We start from the raw sequence: 16434 nt of genomic DNA on the forward strand, positions 1-16434 counted from the left end.
GCTTTGAAACCAGAAGTAGAAAATTCTGAGAAATCCTAACAAAACATCCTATTACGACAATGTGTAAGAGGCTGATGTTTTAGCAAACTGTTAAAAAGCTCTCCCAGGAGGGTAGTGTAACCCTAGGACAAGCCACCCAAAGAGATGGTGGCCTCTCCAGCCTTGCTAGTTTTCAGAACTCGGATGAAGCAAGCCATGTGTGACCTGGTTTAGTGCTGGTGATAGTTCTGCTTCAGCCAACCGCCTGGACTAAATAAACCCCAGAGGTTTTCTCCAGCCAACATATCTGTGATTCAAAGTATACCAGGTTAAGGGTTAAAGACTCTGGTGTAATTTCTAATTGGCTGAGCAAGGCTTTCATACACAATATTTGTAACTTTCAGTAAATTATACTCTATGCTACTCTGCAATATATTATACTCTATGCCATGTGGAACGATCACGGTCTTATTTTACCTCTTGGGACTATTCCCTCTTATGGGGTGTATACTGAGCAGGTTTTCCCCCCTAAGTGTGGCACTGAGAATTTCTATTACAGCTTCAGAAATTGGTCCAGATACAGCTTTTCCACTGAGATAAAAACTGTTTTGTGGAATTAAAGTAGGTAATCTGCGGTTAGACGCAGCAGGACACTTTCAACTTTGTAAAATCTCAGGGGCTTCAATTCACACACCAGATTTTTACTTTTCACTTAAAAATTGTCCAAAAATTTTGTCCTAGGTACAAAATCTTGGAAATGTATTAATAACTACATAAAAACCTCACACTCTCTTTAATCTGTATTTTCATCTGTATTTTTTTCTGGGCTGTAAATCCAGTGGGATATCTCAGTCCTGGGGTATTTTATGATTGCTAAAATGGTTCAATCAGAAGGCAAAGTACAGTGCATAAAGGAAAATATAGTTTAATCAAGCAACTGAGCCCGTAGAAAAGAACAGCAGGGAAGAATGGCAGAATAAAACCTACTAATGCCCAGAGCAGCTGAAATACAAATTAATGTTAGACTAAAAGCAAGGGAAATAGTTCAGTTCAACAAACAACACTTTGGTTTGGCACAGTTCCATCCTAAGAACACTGTTTTGGGTTTTCAAATACAAAACTGAATGATTTCTGCAGAATTATTTTCTATAGATATTTTAAAATTTAAATTTATATTTGAAATCCTGACAAGTTCTGGTATACACAGGTCTGAAGTGAGGGATGTTAATAAAGAAAACCTTTCCTAGAAAGTATGTTTTACATATAAAGCAGGCAGAAAAGAAGGGCCAGGTTTTCAGATAAGCATTTATGAGACCTTAATTTATAAGTGTAGGTCTTTACCATGTGCAGATAAGTTTACACACACACTTCTAGTTCATGTCCAGGTGTTTACAGCTGTACATATAAAACCTCCATGTAGCAGTTACATTTCTCTGTTTCTATTCTAACAGACTGACAAATGAATGGAAAAACTATGTGCCTCTGCTTGTATAGTAGTAAAAACTGTGCATAACTGTGATTATGTGCAAATAGGATTTCCTCTTCAAAAACTAGATCAACCTTCCCTCCCCAGTTATACTTATTCAAAAGTGTAACCCTATCAGATAAAAGAAAAAGTTTTCTTTCATAAATATTTCAGACTATAAGTTTCTCCAAACTGGGTGTCATATTCTACACCAAAATTGTTTTAAACATTCAGGTAAGGTATCCATCAGACATTAAAGAAATATTTTGTAGTTGTTTTGAAGCAAGTAAGTACATTTATTCACTACAATTTCTTCATGATTTTAATGAATTTATCTATTTTAGTTCTTACAGGGCTGGAAATTGTGTACCTCAAATTTTAATGCATGGAAAAGGTACACACTGTGCATACAGTAAAAGAAACACTTTTACTGAGAGGTAAACCTGAAGAGGATTCAAACCTATTGAAAACACTGAAAAGTGTTCTAGTGTAAGGCATTCTTCTGGGGTTTAAAATTTCTGTTTCGACTGCCTTAGAATACTTAAGCACTGTGAAATGCTTCAGTGTTGAGGTACCTCCTTGTCTTTCTCAAAGGATGTACAATGTCACAAGTGCAGTTTGCAATTATTTGTGAGATGGATGCTTTGAAAAGTTTCTTAGCTTCAAAGTAATTGTCTCATTTGTTCATTTAGTTTATTCTTACTTATTATTCATGTATTACAGTCCAGGGGCTAATGATTTCATGTAAGTGCTGCAAGCAAGAAACAAAACTAGTTGTCTGACTCTTTAAGCTACTGATGCCCCAAAATGCTTCACAAGAGTGGTAACCATAAACCATTTCCTTTATATATTAACTAGAAATTATTTTTAGGCCAGATTTATTCATTTCCCCACTCCCAGATATACAAAATAGACAGGTGAGTATACAGGTGTGTATGTTCCACATAACAATGGAACTTCAATACAGACACACCAGGTGAACAGAGCATTATAATTAATTTTACTAAACTGAAGATGCCAGCACTTACGTATGACATAACTGTGGGGTTTTTAATTCTTTTTCTTAAAGTTGTCTCTTGAAAATCAGAAAGGACCACAGTTCCAAAGTAACTGGTTCTGTTACTACCAATGACAAAAAATTAAGAAAACTGATAATCAAAGACATAACGAAACAGACTGAGAGTTTAAAATAATTCAGATACAGAGATGACAGATTGAAATGAACAACTGATCACAGCTAGTGAATGATGACCTGTGCAATTTAGTCAGCATGAAGTTCTTTCCTCCCCTGCAAGGGTTCATAAATCTACACATGCCAATTCTAACCTGATGGATGTGTGTGTTTGGAGCGGTGAAACTAGACCAATATTTTATAGTAGAATACGGTTTTCCAGGCCAAGAGCCTTGGAAATTTACAAGTACTCTTTCTGGCAGTGAAGAGGATCCACTTAATTCTATCAATGCAACAAAATAAACTGAACTGCTGTTCCCCTCGACAGAAGCGATCAAAATGGACCAGGGAGTGCTGGGGACCTGGGCTGGACCTTGCCACCTGCCTGGTAGCACCAGATCAGGTGCCAGCTGCAGTCTTTCCCAAAACTCCAGTTGTAGCACATTCCTTTTAGCTCTTATTAAGCTGAACACTTGTTGAAATTGCTAGAAGCTGTTTTGTCATAGGTCCAGACTCAAATTGGGTCTGGAATCCAGAAGTAGGTCTGGAATCCAGTGTAGCTGCACGCACTGACCACTCACATGACCTGGGTCCAAAACCTTATCATTCTTTAGCACTGTAATTTTACCTAGTGTCTTTGTTAGCTGATCTACCTGACAGCCCCGGTACCTGGAGATCTCTGATCACACAAAACCTCGTAATAACTTCTTAAAATTAAGCTCCTGGTTGCCAATGTTGCTAAGAATATGTTGAAAATAGGAATCTCAGAAGGTTTAAAAGCAGACTGACAATTACACATTTTTAAAATCTGAATTTTTTTTATACTTCTTTTTGTTCTGTTTTTAGAATGCTTGGATTTGGTAAAAACTGCTCACGTTACATTAAAACAATATTTATGAATTCTCTAGCAGAAGGAAATGTTGTACATAGAGCTGGAATGATCTGACATATATATATAGAAAAGAAAAATAAACCTAAAATTTCTATCTTAACTTTGATACTGACTCTTGTCACATCTAGCTATTTAAGTCACTCAACTGCTTTGCAAAAACTTCATGATATATCAGTGTTTACCTGCTTCTACAACACATTATGAGGATTAATATAAAATGAAAATACTAAGAGTTAACTAATTATTGCTTTAACAAATTGTATATTATGCTGGCCAATAACAGGAATAATGACATTGACTTTTCCCATATGTTTTCTACTGTTACTTACTCCATGGTTATACTGGGGCCAAGAGCACAGAAACTTGTGTTAGTTCACTAACATGAATTATTTGAGGAAGAGCTAGCAGATATACATACCTAAAAATAGTCTTTCTCCCGAAAAGAGGATAGCTGGAGTTTTAACCTGAATAAATGTACCAATTCCACAAGTATCATCAAGGATATACTTAAAACTGCAGCTTCAGAATTCCTGGCAAATTTGCTCAGGACCTTAAGAAAATTAACAAAGACTGACTTAGGTTTCTTAGCATAAGTTTGGAAAAAGCTTCCTGGCATCAAAAACTTCCCAAACTGTTGAAACTCAAGAGAGTTACAGGACAGTGACTCTCTCAATGGATATTCCAGCTTGATGCTGACAGGACTGAAGCTACTTGGGGGCCACCAAGGACTCGGACAGAGTTTAGGTATCTGAGCTCAACAGTCTAACCTAAAGTTTTCATCTAGGGCATTAGACACCTACATTTTGGATAATACATACCAGCCAACTTCTGCATCAGGCAAGAAATGCCATCGCATTTGCATGATTAAGACACGCAGAGCATCTGTCCTATCTGCACTCAATGAGGATCCTTCAGCCAGCTTGCCCCTGCATCTAAGGATGAAGGACTCATTGGGGAAGGTAGTTGTGAACTCTTGTTCCTCTCTCACCCATCACTGTATAGCTCTAGCAAATTTAATTGCAAAAGAGTATGTGGGTTGTCATTACACCTAATACCTCACTGGTAAAAAGAAACATGAAAGACTTCATATCTCTGTTCTCCTCAGCCTTGGAGAGTCCAAGCCTTCATCTTTAGCTTCACCTGGACACTGGAGACTCTGGGTAGAGACTCAGGCATTGCCCATTCCTCTGTTGAAATAACATCAACTTGGGAAGGAAAAGAACAACCAGGACTCAAGGAAGAGATCTGCCCAGGAAAACTGCCGAGTGAAGTAACTCATACATCAGGATATGGTGCTCTCTTAAAGGGATTTGCCTTGTACCTGTATCTTCTATACCTTAGACACTAGTTCCAGTGCCCAAACCCCATGCTGAAGAAAAGTGAAATTCAGTAACAATGCCTTTCCTTCCTTCTGCGGCCAAAATAAATCAGTGACCTCTTGTTTTGTATTTCACCAGAACAACCTACTTCACATCTGTACTCTGGATGGAGACAACCCCAAGCTGCTTATGCAGACTCAGAGGAGTGCGCAAACCACTGCAGAAAGGGACAATCCTTACTGGCACAGGCACAACACTGAGCAAACACAGGTAAACTTTCACAAAAGTAGACACTGATAGATTTACCAGTTTGGATCAACAATATTTGAGGGATTTCAATGTTAAATTCCATTACGTGAAACATACATGTCCTTCAGTACCTCTGAAAAGGGCTCATAACTTTCCTGCAGCGCAACATGAGGCATATAAAACTTGAGTGAGAGTGCCTGAAAGCAAAACACTATTTTGAACATTTACTATTGGTTCCACTCAGGTGCTATGCGCCTTATTCTGCACCTAAATCTGACACCCATTGCCCTGAGAGATAATTCAGGGTATAAGTCCTTCATTGGGAGCCAGACATCCAAGTCCCTTTAAAGGCTTTGACTGCAAGTATGTGATAAACAAAGTATGTGGGGGAAGTTTTCTATCACAGAGTACATGAAAGTACAGTGGTTCAGTCATGATTGAGCTCTTATTTTCAGAACTACTGTAAATTACATACCTAATATAAAATGAGTAAAATCCTGAGATAAAAGTAAAGGTATTTTGTTGAAATAAAGATTTAGATAACTAAAGAATAACCCTTAAAGACCTAATGTTAAAGCTTCTCCTAGATAAACACATATAAATTATTTTCTATAAAATCACAGGTTATTTTTTATTTTAATTTTAAAAAATTTTGCTTTGATAATGACTCCTCCATAGTGAGAATGTTTTAAGTGGTATAGTGTGTGGACTAATAAAAAGTTGCAGCTGAATTTCTGGTGGACAGGAAGGAATTTTTTTTCAAGACAATTACACAAATTATACCTGACAGCTTTATCTATTTAAGGGAACCAACATCTTCACTCTTGGCCTTCTAATCTCCTCACTACACTCAAGATAGCTGAGTTTCAACAGCTCATGTGGTTCTCACAGGATGAATGCCTTGAATAACAGGAAACAATTTCAATATTATCTGTTTCCCCTAGAGACAGATCAAAAAGTAGTTTCTCATATTTGATAAGAACTTGAAGGGGAATAGTACATACCAATTCGAAAGAGCAGACATCAAAAAAAAAGAATTTATGCCTGAATCTGGTACCAGTTAAACTTGTAGAAATGAGAGTCAATGTATTGGAGTCAATGGAATTAGAACGGTAGGATCAGCCAGGAATCTGAACACAGTCTAGTCCCCATTCCATGCCAGCTAATGGAAAGTTAATCTTATTTTTACAGGTTGCTAAAAATCATGTCATGTCTCAGGGAAACATCTGTTTCACCAGTGAGGACAAATGTGGTGAACAAGATGGAATGTAACAGAGAGGGATCTGAAAAAGCTGGAAGGGAAAAGCAGGACGAGGAGTGTACCGCTGTCTCAGGCATGTTGGAATGACCAGTTCAGAAATCGTGTTTTTATCAAATGTTAGAGCCAAGCTGCTGCATGTGGAACAACTGTTTCCTGAGACGGAAGAACTTGCCGAAATAAGGGTTTCTAGCACCTGAAAACAGCACCCTACTGCCTATCTTTCAAATATCTCATGTAATCAGTTAAAATACCAATACTAGAGCTAAGGAAGAGATCCAGATTTTAACATTATACTACACTGGCTTATATCCCAATGATGCCACATCATGACAGTTCATGAATAATATTCCCAGACACTACATCTTTCTTATTGTGCAACCACGTTGCTAAATTTGTGAATGTAACCATGTTTTAAAATTATTTGCAATGAGAATGTTGCCTGAATAATGACAAAAAAATAAATGAAATACAGGCTTACAATTAGGTCCAGCAAGAACAAAACAAATACACTTTTGGTTCTGGGTATTTTCATCAGGAGAACTTTATCACTCCCGTTGCCCCAATCCAAATGCAAATTAAACACCTAATTTGTTGAAATTAGCAAGAGAAATAGATACACAGAAGCAAATGCTACTCCCACTAAAGTCAGTGTTGTGAGATCTGGGCTATGGTGCATATCTGATAGCACAGCAAGGACCAAAGTATTATGTTAACAGTACTGTAGCTTTAAAATGTTTGCTTTAAGTGTTAGCAAAACCTTGGTCTTGAAATCTGTGCTGCAGGCTTTCTGAGCAAGCACTAAATGGAGTAAGAAGGTTGCTAAAAGCTTTTTTGTCCCTCTGCCTCTCACTACAAAAATAGAAGCAAACATAAAAAGCAAAGAAATCTATTCATTCCAGGCATGGTTTTCCCTTCTTAGAACAAACCCATCCATAAATTGCAGCTATTGTATGCATTGCAGCATCCATACCCAGGGTACCAGCTTTTCAGGCAGACACCACCTGAGACACCCTAGTGAAGAATAAAAAAATATACTTTCCAAGGGGAAGACACATGACTTTTAATAAAAATGTATAGGAATTCTATTTTATATGTTGTATTTTTTAATGCTGCCAATTAAAAAGCCTCCTAATGCCTGCAATTAACTTTCTATAAGATCTATTGATGGAAACTAGAGTTTCCAGTTTTGGTATTAGTGTAATAAAATTAAAAGATTAAAATTTAAAACTTGTAAATACTAAAGATCATATTCTATTGCTTTGCCTGCAGTAAAAGAAATGTCATTTACATGCTCTCCAAAAATGCACAAAAATTTCCAGTTGATGCCTTCATACAGGAACAGAATAACCTCAGTGTCTTACAATAACACTACCTTTATTATACTCCAACCAAGATTTCTCCTGTGTGCATTGTTTGTGATTAATCAGGATCTCCAGATCTCATTTCACCTTGCTTAATCACTCACACCCTAAATCACACCTACCATTCCCCACTCAATATATTGCCTACATGGGTGCTGTGAGGTATAGAGGACTGGTCATTCGAAGTTTTCTTAATGTGAAAAGAAAGGCTAGCTGCACATAATCAGCTGTGTATCACCAGAGTAGCAAAAATTATAGCACATAGATGGCCAAGACTTAACTTGTTTCACCAGCAAGTAGTTTGCATGTGGAGAGCAATAGAATTTGCACTGATTGAAGAAATTATATAATCTTATTTTTCTGCTCGCATGTGACACATAAGCTTAAACAGCAATTTTATCAGCACTGAAGTGATCTTTGCAAAATAATGGCTTCATACCAGCTATCTGGAGTTTTCCGAGCTCTTTTTAAAAAAACCTAATTTCTAATACATTCAACATTTTAAAATGGCTGCCTTAAAAATAACCTAACCAAACAAAAACAAATCCACAAAGCCATAAAATAATTAACTTCTTGCTAGAGAGAACTTTAGAAATAACCATTCTGACAGATACAGAACTAACATCTGTAGGAACTTTTCAGAATTCATTGCAGTATAATTTTTATTATACATTTGTAGCATCTAAATATTTTAGAGACTATCTACAAAGGTAGTAGAACAGCTTCCCAGACAAAAATTCAAAAACACTCTTTTGGAAAAATAAAATCAGGCTGTAAGCTCAACAGCAAAGTCCTTTTGCCAGGTAGGATGCTAAAGTCTAAGAATACACACCACTAAGAAGTGCCTTGGCCTATCGAGTGGGGAGGTGCGTTGCCTACAGCTGTCCTGGGAAGATCACCGAGTCTCACGTTGAGATAAGCCAGTGGTGAGAGGCTGTTAAGGAGCAGCTCCTGCCTAGGAAGCCCGCTAGAAGATGATCAGTGTGTGATAACCCAGATACAGCACTCTTCACTGAGATGCAAATGGGACATTATTGAAATGGATCTGCTCCGCATAAACTGGGATTTGTTCGAATGAGGTTGTTGGGGCATTTGCTTATTACTGCTATTTCCCAAGAGAGGACAAAACTGAGGGGTGAAAGTTAATGTTTTTGTAGCAATAAATGCCAAGACTCCCAGGGAATGTGAGGAGAATTTCCTGAATGTGGCCTTGGCTCAAGGAAAAGGAAGAGGGACAGGCTGCATGGGGAGCTCAGTCAGCAGCCCCGCCTGGGGAGCAAGAATGGAAGCCATTGTCATCATTGGGACTGCAATGAATGCTTTGAAGTCAGCTATCATTTGTGGCCTACATAAGCTGACAATGTGTCTTCATAGCTACTTCCTGCCAGAGAGACTCTTCTTTTTACTATTATTATTATTATCTGGATTTGTTTTTCTGTTAGCAGTAGTTGACCAGTTTGGGCACAGTGGGCTTTCTTTGTATATTCTCCCCTACAGGTGCAGTCTTTTCTTTGAGAGGTTTGCACTCTATAAGGAGTTCAGCAGCAGGTCACAGACCTGGTTTACAAAGGGAAGAAATAAACAACCAACTAGAAGAATAAAAAGACTCCACAAAGCTTTCAGTAACGTATGGACAAATGGGAGAGATGTATTTATTGGACTTTCTTCTTTTCCTGACCCAAAATTTGAGGGCAGGCACCTTTACCGTACTTGTCATTTTTCCTTCAGGCTTATCATCATTAGATGATATTTAGATATATGATAAAGAAGTTAAGAGAGAAGAAAGAAAATAAAGAAGATAAGAATAAGGCATACTGCAGTTTGAATGCATGTCATTGTGCCTTTAGTTACAGGTATTTGCATCATTCCCCCCCGCCAAGCATTTTTTCTGTGAGGAAACTGTCTCACCATTAGATATTCTTTGTTTATAGAAGAGGCACATAGGAGTTCTTTTCTTCTCACAGATCATGTATACTAAATCATTCATAGGTGATTTTTAATCTTTTCTTTAGTATCTAACAGCATAAAGAAAACTATCAGGGCTTCCCCCTTCCAGTTAATGTTATCACTGGCCTTGTTTCCTCTCCTGCTTCAGTGAACACATAAAAGATTTAAGCTAAAGGTAAACAGAAGTAGAATCAAAAAGATAGAACACAAGGAACCAGAAAGAAAAGGGAGGAAAAGGGTTCCTTGATGTTGATTATGGCATCTGAGGAAGACAGCAAAAGAAACACACCTGTACAGTAAAGCCAGAATGACCCACGTGGGAAGATGAGGGGTATCAGCTCTTGCACTAGCGCGTAACACATCTTCAACAGTGAATAAGTACCTGGTGGTGCCAGGTTCCTTTACAAGGTCTATTGTTTCCCCATTGTACCATCAGAAATGGCTACAACCCTTAGAATTAATAATAAACCTTTAAAAAAAAGGAAAATCTTAAAATCTAAAGAACCAATCTGGAACACTCAATGACATCAGAATGAAGGCTGGGGTTGAAACTAAACATTGGATCAAAACTGAGCATCTCAAAGCCATCTGTCCACGGACAAACACCTCATCTGCTGTGCAAAAGAGCAAAGCCCGCAAAATAGCTGGACAATATTTCCAAAGGGAGTTCTTAATGTGAAGGTATTTCAGGCCCTATCTGTTTCAGTGTATAGTAAGGAATAATCAGCACACTCAAGGGAATGCCTTTGTTAAAGAATTTGCCTGATTTGCAAAAACAGGATGAACTTTCTCATTTACTCTTCTACGCAGTCTATCTAGTCTTTTCCTGTTCAGATTCTCAATTCCCCCCCAAAAAATCTCTGTTTTCTAATTTTCACATTTTCTTTTCATTTTAACCCTCTTTTTATATTGACCTGAAATTCGGCACAAGTCTTCCTTTTCTCTACAAGCAGGACTAAATAATTGTATGATATTAAACAAAAAAGGAACTACTGAATGACTTATACATGAGTTTGTATATATTTACATACATATATGTGCATATATACACAGTGTATATGTGTATGGAGGAAAGAATAACTTACCTATGTCCCAGGTAAGGGGGTTATTCTGTTCCATTTCCCTTTTCCCTATGACATACCAAATGCAGGCCATCCAGTGAGCAAGCAAGGCAAACATGGACATGAGAAGCGTGAGAACAATTGTGCTATGCTGGGAGTAACGATCCAACTTCTGAAGGAGACGCAAGAGGCGTAGCAATCGCACCGTTTTTAGGAGGTGGACAAGGGAAACCTAGGAGAGCAGAGAGAGAAAACAACTTGTCAGCAGTTGACTTATATCACACAGTTTTCTTGTTTCAATGAAAGGAAACTCTTATCTTTTAAAGATCTATGAGGTTTTGCCCACTCTTCATTCAGTTACATAGCTGCATATTATGCTTAGAAGAAATCTTAAGACAGCAGAGAATAGCAAAGAAGATGGTTAAAAATGAAATTGTTTACTTTTGCTGTGTACATACATATTTATTATTTCTGATTTAAAGAAAACAAACTTGAAATACTGGGAGATCTTTTGTCTTTTTTTCATGCAAAGTCTTCTTTCAGATTTAACTTAAAAATCTGTGTTTATGCAAAAATGGATCATTCCCTTCTCTAGAAGAGAAACATAATTGTCAAACTGACCAATGTTCATTTGATTTCAATAAAAACCACAAAATAAATACCTTCAAGCACACGGTGATTTTCAGTTACTCCTAATGGCCAAACAGTAGGTCTAACTCAACTATGTATGAGATGAAATCAGCTTAATAATTAAGTTTGGAAGAGGCAATAGCATATGGCAGATATTTTGCAGAACAAGGAAGCAGAGAAGTGAGTGGAGAATCAGATTTGTTCTTCAGATTTAAATCTGTGTGCAGGGGCCTGGGCACACGTTACTGCTCTGTACTAAGTTGAAGTCCAAAAAAACTTGTACTAAAACTTCTAATACTACTTCTAAAATTCCTTACCTAAAATATTATTGCCTTTCAAGTGTATGTGGTAAAAGAAGCACCTAATCTGCTCGGCACCCTAAGTGTAGATCAGTTTATGATGAGGTTGTGCTCTCAGAGGAGATGCAGCAATGCACAGAGTGAGCAGTCTCTGGATGACCTCATCCCCTCCAGAGCATCCTCCAACCTATGGCCACACCGGAGTGTGTACAGCTCCCAATTTTGTGTGGAATATACTTGGCTCATGTTTCAGCTGTTGGGTAGAGTTATCAAACAATATCCAGATTAGGATCCCATTTTTTTTTTTTTTTTTAAGATTAAATAGGCATGATTTTCATTAACAGTAAGCTTTTTCTCCCAATGAGACATTAATGAAACATGCCTACTAGGTACCTGGCTTATACAGGATATATACATCAGCTAGAAAAATAATACCTAACTTGACATCTCTTCCCACAGCCTTTCTAGAGCACAGTAATGAACTCTCTGAAAATAAAGTCTAAAAGCACAGCTTGAATATCATCCTTTTACTTTTGCTAATCCAGAATAACCTGAAGCTAAATCTTTCTGTTTCTGTTACCAAAACTAATCTAAAATCTAAATTTCATAGGTGTCCTATGAAATTGTGAATGAATATGTCCACTAACATCTAGGTCCACGTTGACTAATAAATTCTGTAAAGTGGGGTATTTTAGATTTATTCTTGAAGACTTAACATTTCATTGATTTTACTCCAGTCTCAGGAATTAAGTAGGTGGGAAACCTGTAAAAAGAAAATTTAAAAAAGCCTATTTTTTTTTTTTTTTTGCTACTACAGTTTTGATAATGCATAAGTAAGTCTCCCATGAGTTTCATGCAGTATTTACTGCCCATTCTTTCTTTCTTTTTTTCTTTCTTTCCTCAAGAACCTTTACATATTTTCTCATGTACATAGCAGGGCAAAAAAGAAAATCAACAAAAACATGACACTCTGAGGTTCACTGCTGTCAGGAGTAAGATTTCACATTAGAGCATACAAAAAATTACAAGGTTTTTTCTTCTCTTCTTGAATTTCTTTTATCCATCTTATGTCATCTACAATAAGTCAGTGAAACCAGTTATGTCTGTGGCCTTAAATACAAGAATATCTGCAAATCTGGGGCAGAAGGCTGTAAAATATTTGAAGGAATTGCCATGTTTGTATTATTACAATCACATCACTATTAAAATATAATTATTCTAATTGAATGTCATGCCACTATACCAACTGTCTCTTTTTCTGTGCTAATTAATTTCCCAAAGTCTCCTTTTCTTCTCTCTCATCAGCTTGTTTGAAACAAACATGGTTCTGTTGCATTTAGAGTGGTCCCTATTCATGACTGAATCTTCAAGGTGTTTTAGTAATATATAAAAACATATATAATGATTGTATATGTGCTATGGCCTTCACATTGGAGAATTCATCTTTACACGGATGCTTATGTTCTACAACCTCACAATCAAATAATGATAACTTAGGTGAAATTATTTTTTCATTAGATTCTTACAAATAAGAAACTTCAAAAGGGCTGTTACAATAAGTGTGCCCTGTCAGTTATCACTTGTGACTAAATTCTGACCATTTTTATTAAGTTACAGAACAGTGATAGATATAAAAACAGTGAATAAGATACCATAACATTCTTTTTAATATGGAGACATGTTTCATTTTAAAGCCTAAAGACTGACTCATTTCAAAATAATTTCTGCAGAAATTTAAACACAGATGTAGTTAATCTTATGTAATTGCACTGAATTTTCTCATTAGTCATGCTAAACCCTTGTATTGTGTCCAATCCATCATTGGAAGACCTGAAATACCATCAGGCAGCTTCCTTTTCTATGTCACAAATTTAAAAAGACAAAACGAGGAGTCAGCACTCATACTTGTGCCTGCACAGGTTTTGATTTGCCCACAGATATAAAACCATCTAAATTTTCCATTTAGTTAATCATTTGAGACTAGCTGGGTTATCCTTTTTCTGTCAAAATGAGAGACAGAATTTTATCTAAAACTAACACAAACTCAATCATAGCACAGTGCTGAGAAGTATTGAGAAATAAAGTTACTACAAACTAGTGATGAAACGCTCTGTTTGAAAGAATCATCTACAGCAAAAATGAATTAATAAGGAAACATGATACATTTTAAGAAATAACTAGTGGCAGGGATCTTTAATCCTTTTTGTCTGCTTGGTTAGTTGTTTTTCCTCAAGAAATGATACTCTTGCTCTATAACCACCAATAGTTACTCAGAGAGGAGCAAATTCAGTTATAACTAGTGCTTAATGTCCTGTTTGTTACTTTGACAATATTTCACACCACATTTTCACAGACTAGGGGATCCTTTATGTCAAATGAATACAATGATGGAAGGAGCTGGGATCTCAACGGGCACTGAGGTAAGGCAGAAACGTCTCAGACCTCCCAAGAGTTACCCATTTAGTGGTAGGGCAAAATCCCTGCAAGGTGTAAAGGCAGTAGAGCCAACTCATACAGTTTCACTTTTTTCTTTCAAAATATCTCCAAGGATGGTGAGAGACTCCACAGCTTTTTCACACACTCTAACTCCACAAATCTCCAACGGGAGGGTGACACTCATGTGCCATACATACATAGGTATGTATGGCACTATACCTATAGCTTGCAGAATTTAGAGCACCCCTAAAGGTTTGGCCTTTGTGCCAGGGCCTGAACAGCAAAGGAGTGAGATGCTCCCTGATGCCCCTTCTCACCGTTCTGTTGAGGCAACATCTGAGAGTCGATGGAGTGAAAATCTGAGAACAGACATGAGGAAATGGCTTATTAAATCATAAAGTCTGAAAACAGTGGAATGTGATTAACACCTCCCCCCGCTCTTGAAACAGTTGATAGTCATTGTTATCTTGAGTAACAGTTGCCAAGTCTTGCCACAATGGGAAATATGATACAGTAAGGCACTGTGTTCCCATCCGGGAATCATACAGAGAGCAAAATGACCGAGGTTGCTCAGATGAATGCAGGGCGCAGACTCCCAAATTCTGGATTTGCTCTCATTTATCAGAGGGAAGGGAGGATTGGCCCGTGACTCTCTACTATGGAGTGGTCTTTACCATATAGCAGTTAGCTACCAAAGTTGGGCCAAGGCAATTGAGGGAAGCAGCTTGGACCTTGCAAAAACTTTTAATAAGGTATTTAACTCCCAGAGAATTCAGGAAGCTATGCCTGTCCATTAATGTTAATTTTGAGATCAACATGACTATATATCGTTTATTACTTGGGGCTTAGTGTTAGGACTTAATCTATCATTAATGATCTTATTAAGGATCTACTACTAAAAGAGGGACATTTCAGTGTCCCTGGATATTCTTAGTCACCATATTACTGGTCTTATTCAGGAAAAAAGTATAAAAGCACAACAGACAGGAGATGTGTATTAATTATATTATAGTAGCATTTTTAATGTAGTGATATTTTAACTGTAAAAACTAATTATTTGATAATACTGTATTTTCCAAATTCAGTATGGAAAGTATATCAGTCTTCCCGATAGGAAAAAAAAAAAAAAAAATCAATTTTGGTTTTTTAATTTTCTCCTTGAAGGAAAAGATCAGTTCATTTAATGAAAAATACTTAATGGAAATTAAACCAACGGAGTTATGCTGGCTGTTTGGTTTTAATGTAAGGGATAAACTGAGATAGTAGTGTATTTAAATAGATTACCCAACAGTTACAGAAAAACCCAGTGATTGAAGAAAGTAGAACTATTAACTGTCTGGTTTTAAAAGCTACTGCACTAACACCAGATTGATGTAACAAATGGAGTGAAAAGGATGATCAGCAAAGGAAATGGAACTAAATGATCAAATCAAACATGATACTTTATATGGGAGGCTTCCTGACTAGTGTTTTTCTATGCTTTTTTCAGATATGTGTCTATCCTATTATCTATTACTTGTCTGTAACTCACATTTAATGAAAATAGGATTTAACGCATATGTTTACAAAAGATCAAAATTCTGAGAATTAGAAAGTGGACTGCTTAAAAACCTAAGTCTCTTATGTGAAAAATCCACAAAATTGGGAAACCTTTTCCAACATTTTTTTCCAAAATTAAACTTTATGATTTGGAGAGGGAGGGGTGTTTGGGATTTAGCAGGGTTGGTTTGTTTGTTATATTTTTGCTTAGTAGATTTTTACTCTACTAAATTTAATAGGGCTGTCAGAAGAAAAACTTTTGTTTTAGCATAAGTAAACTAATACAAATGCAACCAATCATGATTGTGACATCACCAGATGTTAGACCCATGCATTTTTCAAAGTGGTTTAAACATTCTTTTACTATATTCCTAAAAAAGATGAGTTAAAATCAAAGCCAAAGTTAATGACAACTGTAAGTAATAGATGTTAGAACACAGAAAAATTAATGATCATGCTGTAATTTTTGCACTAGAATGCCTGGAGGTATAGAGAAAGAAAATTCCTGGCTGAGTAGAGAACACTGACAGTAACAATGATTTACTTTACCACAGTAACAATTTATGAGTCTTGAAAAATTAAGGATTGAATTTATGCAGCATAAGAGAGCAAAAGTCATAGGGAATTGTATTTGAGCACAGTGAGCAAAAATGAAGCTAACACAAGTGCAACTGTTTACAAAGGAAGGATAACTGAATCAAAAAAATGGTACATTTGTGTCTCTCATGATAGATGATCACTGTGACACTCAGCCTTGTAATACTTTTAATCAACATGTACAATTACATTGTATTCCTTCCTTCAACATCCAATGTAAAAATACAC

At 36.7% G+C, this 16434-nt stretch overlaps 1 protein-coding gene across 3 annotated transcripts in view; it reads right to left on the reverse strand.

The window, feature by feature from the left end:
• KCNH8 (potassium voltage-gated channel subfamily H member 8) overlaps nt 1-16434 on the reverse strand; it is a 197961-nt gene that overhangs the window by 59048 nt on the left and 122479 nt on the right. For 2 of the 3 annotated variants that reach the window (XM_042802265.1, XM_042802267.1), the window contains exons 7-8: nt 14388-14429; nt 10730-10937 (exon numbers count right to left, since the gene is read on the reverse strand). In XM_042802265.1, the coding sequence (XP_042658199.1) occupies nt 10730-10937; nt 14388-14429 (250 nt within the window). The remainder of the gene's footprint in view (nt 1-10729; nt 10938-14387; nt 14430-16434) is intronic. The other variant, XM_042802266.1, reaches the window with a different exon arrangement.

This window comes from Tyto alba, unplaced genomic scaffold (assembly GCF_018691265.1).
Source record: "Tyto alba isolate M040663 unplaced genomic scaffold, T.alba_DEE_v4.0 Super-Scaffold_38, whole genome shotgun sequence".
Taxonomy (NCBI): domain Eukaryota; kingdom Metazoa; phylum Chordata; class Aves; order Strigiformes; family Tytonidae; genus Tyto; species Tyto alba.